Source organism: Manis javanica, chromosome 14 (assembly GCF_040802235.1).
Source record: "Manis javanica isolate MJ-LG chromosome 14, MJ_LKY, whole genome shotgun sequence".
NCBI classification, from domain to species: Eukaryota; Metazoa; Chordata; class Mammalia; order Pholidota; family Manidae; genus Manis; species Manis javanica.
Genome location: NC_133169.1, coordinates 53,547,807 through 53,561,715, shown reverse-complemented (window position 1 = coordinate 53,561,715; position 13,909 = coordinate 53,547,807). Strand labels below are relative to the sequence as shown.

Below are 13,909 nucleotides of genomic sequence, written 5' to 3'. Positions count from 1 at the left end.
TGTTTCTGTCACAGAAAAGGATAGCGGTAGCGCCCCTGTGCATTATCATGGTATCCCTCCATCTCCAGCAGGCCAGCTGTATCTCAGGTCCCTGCCACCAGCTAAATGGCATTACCTTTTCAAAGTTGTTCATCCTCAACTTTTGGAGTTCTGTGAGCATATTTTAATAAATGTGGATACTTGAGAGTACCAATTACAAAATGCAAAATCTTTGAAGCTCATCTTAATAATACATGATCATTGAGCCATGGCATAATGTCTGTCATGGATTTATTTTAGGTTTACAAATTTGTCATAATATCCCAGGTATGAGACTTAGAAAAAACTAAGAAACTGTGAGGCACTAATTTATTCAATCATTTGACTACTATTTTTGGGTTTATGATATTTGCCCAGAAACAATCTAAGTTTACAATATTTGGAATCTGGGGATAGAGCAGTAAAGGTGCTTTTATCATTTCAAACCCACTCTAAGCTCTACTTCTTTTGCTCATTTATAAATGAAGGGGATATTTTTTTCCTCACCCTGGACTCCTAGGTCTTTTCATGGTTCCTGCTTAGTGTACTCTTCTCTTACTCTTGTTGTATTTGGGAATTTCCTGTGGTGACCACCTCTTTCACCTAGAGACATTCTCTTTATTTCTGTCTGAGTAAGCTTCGATTTGTTGATCAGAGTTCTCCATTATCGCGTTGTCTGTCTACCTCTGGACATGGATACAACCCCCCTTGACAAAAGGAAAGGATGCCGGGCAATGCAGATTTAATGTGATTTCTGCTTTCTCAGGATAGTCATCCTATAGCTGCATTTTAATCTTCCTTCCCCATCCCAACACACCAACCCCAACCACAGATAAAGATCCTGTCTTTGTTTCTGTTTTATTTAAATTCCTTTAAAAGGATTGTAGTTTGTTATAAATGGATGTATCATCACCCATTCTTATAGCTCCTTCTTAATTAAGGACAATTGTATAAACCTACATTTATTTCTGACAGTAGTGACATTAAATTCTGCCCTTTGGAGTATGCACAATTTTGCAAAATATCATATTTTCTGAACATCAACAGGAGACCAACACTAATCATTAGAATAAATGATTTAATCTCACAAGATTTATATGAACATAAATCTTCAGGGAGCACATAAAAATAATTCCTCTGTTCATATGTTCTTCTAGCAGCCATGGTTTGTAATCTGTTCTTACAGTCACGTGCTAGATGCCAAAGAAGGTGGGGATAAAAGTTTATTCATGAACTGTAGAGAAAATAAACATTTACATTTGATTTTCATAAAGTTAACATTTATTATTCATCCTTCACTTTGTAACCCCTTTAGAAGTGAGGCCATCAGTGTAATGAGGTATATCTGTTCTATATTGAATAAATTTATTATATTTAATAGAAATATGGTTTCCTTTGAGGACTTATTTAAGTTACATTTGCCTCAATATTTTTCTAAATTGCTTTGGCATATCATTTAATTCTTAATTTAAGAAAAATACTCTCATCACTATCACTGTTCCTTTACAGGTGATATTTAACATAAGCTTACTGTATTCATTTGTACCAGAAAATATGATATTTTACTAGTTTGTCAATTAAATATGACTTGTATGTAGAGATGAGGTTTCTCCTAAATTAATGGTTAAAAAAGAGAAAGAAAGAAAAGAGTTACTTTATGATGTACTGTCATTCTCTTGTTGCAGAAAGTTGGCTGTGATGGCTTACTAGGGTCTCTTGCAAGGGAAGATCATTGTGGTGTATGTAATGGCAATGGAAAATCATGCAAAATCATTAAAGGAGATTTTAATCACACCAGAGGAGCAGGTAATTATTTTTAATTTTTCAAAATTAATAATCTGAACAGTCTTTGGGGACAAAGATTACATTGAAGTTGATTTAGAGATCACAGTTGATTCTGTTGCAGACTTTTGTAATGGGTATTGAATAATTTTTCATGATGACATACAATATATGTGGTATGAGTCAGAAATTCTAACAAGTTCATTTTCCAGTAATGAAAATATTGAGTCATTTAATAAGTTGGAGCAGCAAGGGAATAATCTAATTTGCATTGGCTAATGTTATCAGGTTTCTACAGACCTTTTTCCCCAATACAAAGCCTGATGTCTAACAGAGAATAATGATTTGTAACAGCCTGAAGCAACTATTGGGAGTATTTTAGCTTTGGGATTTTCAACTTTCCATTTTCTTTATTTTTTCTTACAGTTTTTACTTAATTTGAAGGAAATACATTTTTGGAAAGAGAATCTGTAGCAATATAGCATAGTGGAAACAATAACAGGGGGAGTCACATGTGGGATAATATTCCAGATGTATTAATAATGGGAAGTCATTCTCTATTCTTGTGTTCCCTCATTTATAAATACTAATAGTCAGGGGATATGAGGATGAAATGATTAGTAATGAAGTGATCCACAATAAAGAGTTATATTATCTGTACTGAAGTATGACCCACAAATATGCTTTATATACAGAAAATCCTCTATACTCAAGTCCTCTAACTCTGTTTCCATTAGTGGGGCCTCAACTTCTATCTATTGAACTATCTTAGTATTTATGATTATATTGTCATCATCATTAGTATGCTTTTCTTACACATATCAACTTTTTCCTATTTTAAATTCCTTTCTTGTTCAAATACCAAAAAATCTAAGACTAAAATTTGCATTCATTTTAGTGCTGAGAACAAGCTATGTATGTTTGAACAATCAAGAAAACAGTTCTTTCTAGATAAAAGAGTCTTTCAGAGAAGAAAATTAGACACAGCCTTTAAAGTTGAATATAACCTTTTGCTAAGCTCCAGAAGAATAAAAGAGAAGTGAGTTTGAAGATTTTGAAGCCTAAAAATAACCAAGGCCTGGGGGAAATTGCAGATCAAAATCTCAGTCTCCAAAGCTGTGAAAAAGGTGATGAGTCCTAAAGTCAAAATCTGCTGGAACTCATTTAGAAAAGTAACTTTTAGCTGTAACAGGCTCCTGGACTTTCAACTAAAAAGTACAATTATAATAAGCTTTGCAGCCTGATTGTGATACAAGCTTTTCTAGTGCAGAAGTTCAAATAAAGTCTGAAAGACCAAAGAGATTTAAAGATACTAGAATTTTTGAAGAATGTTCTTGCACAGCTATTTTAAATGCATGGGCACAGTTCACTGAAGACGACTGATGCACGTTTGGTACTGATATCTTTGTTTAATTCTAATAACACTTTATTTTTCAGTTTAAAAATAATCAGGTGCTTTTCCTTCTGACTGTGGTTATATGGATATATTTACCTTCAGGTTCCTGCTTCAGACCCCCTTTGTTTTTATTGCACTTTAATTTCTACTTTTATTCATTTGTTGTTGTAGGTATGTTATATTAATGGCATGTTATTTGGAAAATGTCTGAGAGGACTAAGATATTGGGACTGTCAGAGATGAGTATTGTTGCTTTCTTCCTTACAACTCTATGCTAGTTTCACATTGTCCACAGGGAAGAGACTAGAAGTCTTCACTTAGACCAAAGGTCCTGCATGGTGTTAACCCCTGCCTGTCTCTCCAGCATCATCTCCCATCAGAGGACCTTTGCTTCTCCTAACTGCAGCCACCAAATTTCTTACAGATGCTTAAACCAACCATGCTGTTTAGCACCTTACATTTTAAAATATCTTCCTATTAGCTTCCTCTTAGATTCACCTGGTTAATTTCTAGATATTTAGATCGCAATTCAAATGTCACTTCTTCAGTGAAGTGTTCCCCAAATAGCCTCCACCTCCTATCACCAACAGCTAGTTTAGTGACCTTTACCGTATTTTTATCCACATAGTGTAGCTCTAATCACATTTGTGATTTTACACTCCTTCCCCACTAACTCTAATTTCAGTGAGGGAAAATATCATAGCTATTTTTGTTCAGCACCATATTCCCCATGACCAATATAGTGTGCAAGCCATTAAAATGTATTAATTTAATTAATAATGTAACATTATAGTATTAAGAACGTTAGAAAATGAAAATCTGTACGAGTCCTTAATTATATTATGGGCTTCATAAACTTGTGACTTCAGGAATGTTGTATTCATTTCTCTTGAGGTGGTTTTATCCTTAGAGTTTTTGGGCTTCCTCATTTCTTGAAGGAATTGCACCCTTCTTTGATCCACCTGGCTATATGCACTGTATATATTGTGTGTATAACATATGTGCAGTCTCATGTAGGTGTTTTCAGTCTCTGTGCTCTATTTTTCATTTGCTTAATCATTTTTGTTGATGCTAAAAAATAAACTGAAGAGGAACCCCTCTTTTTTCTCTTGTAGTACATTTTTATCTTGTCTTTCATTGTAACTTGCCTAGCAAGGGGAGAACTTTTTAATGAGTCTTTAAAGGTAAATTGTGTATTTGGCCAGTTTTGGAACTATATAGTTATCAGTATACACAAAGAAGAAAATGGGCATAAAATGTGTTATTCTTAGTTTAAGAGATGATGATACAGATCCTGAATAAGGGATGCATTTTCTTAGACATTTGTCTGTATGTTTGCCACAACAGGAGACCATAGGGTTGTGTATTCTATTGTATAAAATAGGGGCAGCAGGTCACAGCAGGAAGTGCATGGTAGAATCAGATCTGAGTTCAAATTTTTGGTCAGTTACTACTGGCAATGCCATCTTGGAAAAAGCGTTTTTTCCTCTACCTTTATTTTCTCATACACTAAATGAGGAACATAATATCTCCCTTTCATGTTATCATTATGGTACTATGTAACAATCTTTGGCAATTACCTATAATATTGGCTATCACATAGCAGTTGTTCAAAATGTACATTCATCATTATCACCCACATAGAGATAATGATTGCTATTGGCATTTTAGGATGTCTGATGAAAAATGGGATCTCTGATTACAAAACAGATTGTTCCTGTGTACCTAGTAAACTGTCCAACATGAGGATCAAATTTACAACATTGACATTACAGGCTTTATTCCAGCTGCTAAACTTGGCAGTAGCCACTCTTACACTCACTTCTTTAAAAAAATGTACATTTTCAATTGTGCTAAGTGGCCTGTTTGTTGAAAAATATCTAGGCCTGTGGTCATCGGCTATCTCTCTTCAAATGTCTTTGTTTAATATTTTTCTTCCTTTCTTTCTTCTGTAAACTCAGCCTTCTGTAACCCGTCTTCCGAGCCATTCCAGTTGAATAGTGGAGAATTACTCTACATATAAGTATTGTCCTAATGTACTGCAAATCTCTGACTTACTGCTGAGCTCAAATAGGAATTTCCAGTTACTACCTCTACTCTTCTCTGCCTACTCTTTTTGACGACCTGAAATTTAACGTCATCTCCACTTTACTAAATTCATTTGCTTAGAGGTTCCAGTCATCTCTCGATTGTGACATGAGATGGACTCTCCTTAGTCACTTTTATCTTTGATGTCTTCACAGCTTTGGACACACTCTTCTTGAGATATTCCAATCTATAGGCTCCCACTATACCAAAATAGCCAGATCTCCTTCTTGGGATTATTTATGCTCTCTGTTCTTTCCTGATTTCTTTTAACCTTCCTGTTACAAACTGTGAGTGTCGCCAAAGTTGAGTCCTTGACTTCTCTCTCGATTTTCTCTACTTACTCCCATGGCTTTTAAATTACTGCCTCTGCAAAGATACTGTACAAAGGTACTTCAAGCAGCCTGACCTTTCTCTGGAATTCCAAATGCTCAAGAGTTCTTACCGAACATTTTACTAGTGTTATACCACTTTATTAAATACAAATGGCAAAGCTGAAATTATCAGATTATTATCAACCCTGGATTTCCATGTTCCTGTAAATAATGGCTCCATTTTCAATGTAAGTAATAATAAAACATTATGTTCAATGTTTATTCCCCCACTTAATGTGTTTCTCAAGTTTAGAATATTTTTTTCTTCACAGTGCCTTCTGGATTTTCTACTTAGCCTCTATCCCTCTGGGATTTTTACATTAGCCTCCTGACACTATTATCCACAGCTATGTTGCTGGGCACCCTGCACACTGCAGTCAGATAAAGTCTGTCCGAACCAGTATCTAGTTACTGAGATCCCTGCTCTAGAATGTTCAGTAGCTTTACGTTGAAAAATTCAGTGTCCCAGACATGCATTTTAACTCCCTTTAATAGAGCCATCTTCTTATATCTTCTCATTCTGTCAGGATTATTTTACTTATGCATGACTAAAAATATTCTTAACTTATAGTGAACTCATCCTTTTTCTATGTATATTTCCAAATCCTATCCCTTCTTCAAAGATGGCTCATCCATTTACTTCTTTGTGATGCTTTCCTTGACTGTCTGTGGTTTTCTCTCCAATAAATCATAGTGACTCCAGCAGATGCCAATGTTTCTAAAGCATGAGTTGTGTATATAACCATTTAAAAGGAATAAAGGAAAGGAAAATCCCACCTCTGTGAGTTAAAAATAGCAGCGAAACTTTTGAGTTGTGCTGTAATCGGAGAAGGGGCACAGTTTAAACAACGGTAGTTTATATTCTTCAAGGAATTAGCCATATCATTTTGCATATGATCATTTTAACATAATTTTTAAAGTTTTATTTAGCTCATATTTATATAATGTATTTGTGCCTTTTTTCCAAGTTATTATAAGCTCACTGAGTACAGAGACTTTCTTACCTGATTTCTATCTACAAATAGTCAGTAAGGATTTGTTTCTGTTCTCATTGTCACCTGTTTTGTTCATGTAACAAAATGGTAGTACTTGTATCCTTTGGTGTTACTAAAAATGGTAAAATTGAATAAGCAGTGTTTGCTAATGAAAATGATGATATGAAAAACATATGCCTCTAATTCCAGCTACTGTCACCAGGTGGGGTGTATGCTACCTTTTGGAATACACAAAATAATCGTTAACAATTTCAGGAATTTTAATAATCGACAGGAGACAACTCTGAGATTAGCTATTGTGCCTTTTTCACAGTAGCTTTGAAATGAGACTTTTATCAGATATATGGAGCTACACAGAAATACTAAGAAGAATATTAAATATTATTTTAAGACAATTTTAAATATTCAGCCAGGAGTAGCTGTCTGTTCTATCACTGTTCTGCACTCAATCAAGTCTTGGTTTTGACTTTTTCTGGGCTTTCTCTCTTCTATTCTATTTTGTCTTGTCACCTTATTTCACTTAAAGCGTTACATTCCCAACCTGGCTGGGCTGAAAAACCTTTCACAAGAAACACCTCATCGCCTGCCTCTAGCCGCCTGACACCTTCCAGGGCAACACATGGTTGCCTGGTGTGGCTTTACAGTTACTTGTCTCCAGCCCCAGTTTCAAAACCCTTCATTAGTCTCCTCAGGGGGTTCTTGGTCTCTCTCGGGCAGTACTCAGTTCCTCCAGGGTCCTGATCACTGCCGGCTGTATAGTATTCTCTCCAGCTGCATTTTCTCTTCCTCACATGTCCTGACTTTAAGGAATTCCATGAGCAGAGTCTGAAGTGACTTGCCCTGCTTCTCTAACTGGGCTCTCCCATTGTGCTTTTCCTCCCTTCACAGTTTGTAAGATATCAGTGAGCTTTTTTACATAATATAAATTACCTGCTTGCCCTTGATAGTGCTCTAAACTCAGAATGTGATCGGAGAAAGGGGACAGTTTAGACCACTTTGGTTTCTATTCTTCAGAGGGAATTAGCTATGTATCATTGTACATATAATCTTTTTAACAGAATTTTTGAAGTTTTACTTAACTCATGTTTATATACTGTATTCAGCTCCCAGGAAACTTCTTGGGTTGAAATTATGACAGCTTGTATATGTCATTTTTTCTTTCTTTCCGTAAGTATTGAAATATAGCAAAAAAAAAAAAAAGGGAAGCCAATTAAGACAAGAGATCTTAGAAGAACTCAGGATTTATGTCCCGTTTCATTGACTCTTACAGGTTATGTAGAAGTGCTGGTGATACCTGCTGGAGCAAGAAGAATCAAAGTTGTGGAGGAAAAGCCGGCACATAGCTATTTAGGTAACTTTGGACAACCCACGTCCGAGCCCAGTTCCCTGCCCTAAGAGTTCTGTGATGACAAGGATGTCCATCTGTTTCTAGTTACATGTTTGAATTTCCCAGGAAGCACCTCTTGTCATATCAAATAGGAATTTCTTTCCTTCTCTCTCAGGGACTTCCCAGGAGCAAAAGCAATCTGGTTGTCTGTTTTGTGAGGGGGTATAAATTGCTTCCACATGTTAGTCCCTGTTTTTAAAAAAAAAACACCCACTGAAGGATTGGGGTATGTTTTGTTTTATATATATGCATATATATGAATACAAATGTATTTTGTAAATATATTTAATATTAAATGCATACATATATACATATTCATGCTTATTACATGTGTATATATATGTGTGCATATATATGATTACTTCAGTAGTAGGAAATCATATGAGATTCTTGGAAAAAATATCTACATACTAAAAGGACTTGCTCTTTTCATGGGAAGCCGTAGTCTGTCTGCCTCACTTCAAATGCACTCACCTATGAAGAGAGTATTGAAAATTTTTAAGTATTTTCCGTAGAAATAATGGTATCTGTTTTAACTGGGCCAATGAATGATTTTTTAAATGTATGAAAGAAAATAGTCAGTTGCCAAAATACATATTGCTTGTATATGCACATTTCAAACTAAGTATTGGGAAATGATCTTTTATAGTCATGGCATCCATAAAAAGGCATCTAATGTGATTAGGTCTGGCAAAAGACTAAATTTTCTCACAGAGTTTAAACATTGTATTTATATGATCTTTAAAGAAATCCTTCATGTCTTTTTTTTCTTACCAGAAATAATGTCCTCATTATTCTTTCTCAAATAAGAAATAAATGTCTCAAGGGAAACAATTTTTACATGGAAAATAACCCAATATTACATGATTGTTTCTACTTTGCAATATTGAAAATAGTCTACACTTGGATTAAATTATTTTCTCATTTGGGTTCACTTTCTAGGAGTAGGAAAATTTGAGGGAAGGGGACAGTCAAAGAAATCCTTTTTCATGTGACACAGTCATTAGTTTGTTTTACCAGTGTGTATATTTTGCCTGTTTTTGCCTAGTATGGCTTTTAAATGTATCCTAAGTGCAAGTAAATCATCTCAAAGATACAAATTCAGATTAAATCTCTAATATCCAGTTTTTTTTTGAGACATTGTGAAAAATCTAGACAATTTCAGCACATTCATTCCATAGCAGAAAAAATGACTCTTACTCTTGGGAATATATTTTCTTTTTTCCAACCTGGAAAGAAATATAGATGTCTCAAATGGAGTTTTCTCAAATTATACAAAACCCGGTGTTAGACTATGAGTTTTAGTAACTTAACAAACAGCGCTATATAAAGCAGTCAGTTTTACAAATGCGCCATCTCCAGGCTCTCTCTGATTCCTTAAGCCCCATACTCTTCAACCAATCCAGTCTTTTTGCTGGATCCCTCGAGAGCAACTCCCTTTATCAAGGTCAGCCAATCCCCTCCTTATAGACAAATCCAGAGGTCACATGTTATGTGACCTACGAGCAGCATTCAAAACTGTAGTAGATCTTCCCTCAGTTCATTGAATACTTTCTTCCTTAGGCTTCCAAAACCTGAGTATGTGAGGTGATGCCTCATGTAGTTCTGATTTTCATTTTTTCAGTGATTAGTAATATTGAACATCTTTTCATCTGTTTGTTGACCTTTTTGTACATATTCTTTGGAGAAATGTCTATTCAAGTCTCCTTTGCTCATTTTTTAATTAAGTTGGGTTTTTTTTATTGATGAATGTTAAGAGTTCTTTATGTATTCTGGATGTTAATCCCTTATATTTACAAACATTTTCTCCTATCTCATAGGGTTTTATTCTGTTAATAGTATCTTTTGATGCATAATAGTTTTTAGTTTTCATGAAATTCAGTTTCTTTTTTATTACCTGTGCTTTTGGTGTCCTATCCAAGAAATCATTGCCAAATTCAATGTTGTGAAGCTTTTGTCTTATATTTTCTTCTAAGGGTTACATAGTTTAGGTCTTAACATTTAGATTTTTGACCCACTTTGACGTACTTTTTGTATATGGTGTTACTTAAGAGTCCAGCTAGTTTTTTTTGCATGTTGTTAGTTGGTTTTCCCAGCACTACTGGTTCAAAGGCTGTCTTTTCTCCATTGAATAATCTTGGCACCCTTGTCAAAAATCATTTGGCCGTATACATGTGAAGGTTTATTTCTGGGGTCTCTATTCCATTCCCTTGGTCTGGATATCTGTTTTTATATCAATAGCACACTATTTTGGTTACTCTAACTTTCTAGTGAATTTTAAAATCAAGAAGTATGAGTCACTAGCTTTGTTCCTCTTTTTCAGGATTGTTTTGGCTATTCAGAGTCACTTGAGATTCTATGTGAGTTTTAGGATAGTTTTTTTTTATTTCTTTAAAAAGGTCATTGGGATTTTGATATGGACTACATTGTATTTGTAGATCACTTTGGATAGTACTGACATCTCAACTAACCTGGGATGTGTTTCTACTTATTTCTTTAATTCCTTTCAGCAATATTTTATAGTCTTTATAAGTCTTTTACCTCCTTGGTTAATTCCCAAGTTTTTATTATTTTTCATAATAGCATAACTAGAATTGTTTTCTTAATTTCCTTTTCAGATTGTTCATTGTTAGTGCACAGATATGCAACTGCTCTCTATGTTGACTGTGTATCCTGCTACTTTGTTGAATTCATTTTCTAGTTTCAATAGATTTTTGGAGAATCTGTAATATTTTCTGCATATGAGATCATATAATCTGTTAAAAGAAATAGTTTTACTTCTTCCTTTTTGATTTGTATGCCCTTTTTGCTCCTGAATTTTTGAGCATTGTACCTCAAATAATTTTTGTGCCCACTCCCTTATCTAGGGTTCCACTTACACCTATGTTAGACTACCAAGTATTTTCAGTGAGCTGCTGAGATGCTCTGTTCATTTTTTTTTCTTTTTTTCCTCTCTGCATTTCAGTTTGTTTTTAGTCTGTTAGCTTGTCTTCAAGATCACTGACTTTTTTGCAATGTCTAATCTGCTCTGAAGTCCATATAGTGAAGTTATTGTTTCAGATATTGTGTTTTCCTAGTCTGAGAAATTTGATTTGATTATTTATAGTTTCCATTATTCTCTTTAATAGTATAGATTTTTCTTTAAATTCTTGTGCATACCATATAGGGAACATACATATAACAGGTCTTGATTTACTAGTTCTATCATCTCTGATATTTCTGGGTCTAATTTTTTTGACTGATTTTTCACCTCCTTATGAGTCATATTTTCTGACTTCTTCATGTATCTAGTAATTTTTAGTTGGATGCTGGACACTGTTACTGTGACTGTGATGAATGGCTGGATTTCATTCTTTATTATTGAGTGTTGGGTTATATTTTGCTGGATGTTTAATTTACTTGGAGATCAGCTTGACTACTTGAAGCTTTTGTAAAGGTTTGTTAAGGTAAGCCTAGAGTAGCCTTCATTATAGGACTAGTCTAGTTTTATTTCTAATATGCAGCCTTTATTAGTTCTCCACTGAAATCTTTGTGTGTCCAATAAGAACTCTCCACTCTGACTACATAATGCTCCTATTGTCTTCTTCACTACATGAGCTCCAGGAGTTGTACAGTTCACAGGTGCTGTGTAGTTAATTTTCCAGCCTCAAAGAATCTCACCCCACTTATTTGCAGCTTAGTGTTTAGCCACAGGCTCAAAGAAACACCTTTGCAGATTTTTGGAGCTCATCTCTGTGTAGCTAGCTCCATCTTCACCAGTACTCCATAAAACAGATTGCAGCTGACTTAGCCAATTTAAACGCCATTCTCTGTGTCGCCATCTGTCTGAAGTGCTCATCCTTGGTGCTCTGCTTAAGTTCATCCTCTCTGGGGCAGAGTCTGGTAAATATCTTCAGGCAGAGAGTGAAGCAGTTGTAGAGATCACATTTGTTCTTCTTAGGAATCACAAATCTCTGCTGTAAGTTGCCCAGTGTCTGAGAATAGCTGTTTTCATACATTGGCTACTTTTCTTGGTGTTTACAGTAGGAGACGGTGCAGTTCTAGTTATTCAGGTATGGCCAGACACACATTTTCTAAAAACACATTTTTAAAGTTAATGAATTAAAAACAAACAAACCCAAGAAATATTACATACCCAGAGTATTGATACTTTGTGTGAGGTTGCTATTAAGCTTACAAACTGTGTGGGTTTTCAGGTACCTGAGTGTGCCGTTTTCTGGGTAATGCTGAATTCTAGAAATGTCAGTTGAGCCTAAACACACTATAGCTACCTACAGAAATTGTTTAAGGCATTTTTATTAGAGTTTTTCCAGAACTGGTCTTTTATAATTGTGCCTTGAATATATGTTGAAATACAGACAAAAATGGAATTATACTGGCCACAGTACAACTCTAGGTCAAATGATTTCTCAAAATAGTTAATAGACTTTAAAAGAACATAAAGAAGTACTTTACATGTTAGGTAAAATAACTTGTTTTTAATCAATTTAACATTATCTGTAGTATATCCATTTGTAGATGGTAATAGCTATTTGCAAAGTGCTGAGCTTCCTCTCAACATATTTCCCTTTAAAATTTAAACTTCAAGGTACAATTTAATATATATTTTTCATAAATAAAAAAATATGGATGTTAATTTTTATCTAAAGCATTATACTTTATATGTGGTACATGATGAATGTATTATTTGGTAGGAATTAAGATTGATCAGATAAAATTTCAATAATTATATTAATGCATTGCTTCTAGTACTAGGAATATAATCAAATCCTGATTGAAAAATCCCTCAGTTGGCCAGAAAAATCTTAACTGATAGTAATTTATTTAACTTACTTAAAGTTTAAAAATGCAAATGACTCATGAGCAAATGAAAGCTATCTTTCACCTCAACAGTAATGAAACGAGATTTTTAAAATCTAGAGTGATTGTTCATAATTTTACTCCTGCTATTTCTTCTCAACCATTTTCTTTTGTTAGAATAAATGATTAAGGGCCAAAAGAAGGGTTACAGACATCTAAAGGAGGTTGGAGGAGGCAAAGGTAAATGTGGTTGGGTACTAATGGACAGTTTCAGGGCAGAAGGAGAGCTTGTGGCATTTACTGGGATTGTGGACTTTACCAAAGAGGAGATACTTTATGTTTACATCAGGGAGTGTTGACCCCTTAGTTTAAAAATTAATGACGTACTTTTAACAAAACCATATGAAGTGGATATTAGCTAATGATGCTAACGTGTTATTCTTGTAACATTTTTGAACCTCCTTATAGCTCTCCGAGACACTGGAAAACAGTCCATTAATAGTGACTGGAAGATTGAACACTCTGGTGCATTCAGCTTAGCAGGAACTACTGTCCATTATGTAAGACGAGGCCTCTGGGAGAAGATCTCCGCCAAAGGTCCTACTACATCACCTTTACACCTCCTGGTATGAGAGAACAAGTTGATAACATTGCGTAATCAGCTTCCCATGGCAGAGTGCATTCATTCCCATGGTGCCTTCTCTAACCTGTTTTCCAAATTTGAATCATCAAGCAGATATTTTAAATTATTTCAAAGGTGGACTTTTAGGGGTTTTTTTAATGTGGTTAAATCATGATGTCTGAAATCGGAGATTATTACAAGAGAAACAAAATGTTTTAGGGAATTCAGAGACTCAAAGCAGAGGTTAAATTACTAGGCAATAGGAACCTCGTTTTCCTTAAAAGCATGCATTGGCTTCCCAGAGGGAGTATCTGGAAAGAAAGTGCTATAATATGGCAAAGTGAGAGCATTTCATACGTCCATCAAATGAGCATTGTCTGAATCTGTATAAAATGCCTTTAATGATATGGTATTGTCTCTGGGGAAAAGATTTGGTAAAGGCATCTAACA

The 13,909-nt window shown here is 34.8% G+C and overlaps 1 protein-coding gene across 1 annotated transcript in view; it reads left to right on the top strand.

Annotated features, from left to right (window-relative positions):
* The window catches only part of ADAMTS19 (ADAM metallopeptidase with thrombospondin type 1 motif 19), a 224,049-nt gene that overhangs the window by 169,891 nt on the left and 40,249 nt on the right, over positions 1-13,909 (top strand). Inside the window, exons 15-17 of the mRNA XM_037007335.2 lie at positions 1,704-1,824; positions 7,921-8,001; positions 13,306-13,463. Coding sequence (XP_036863230.2) covers positions 1,704-1,824; positions 7,921-8,001; positions 13,306-13,463 — 360 coding nt within the window. The remainder of the gene's footprint in view (positions 1-1,703; positions 1,825-7,920; positions 8,002-13,305; positions 13,464-13,909) is intronic.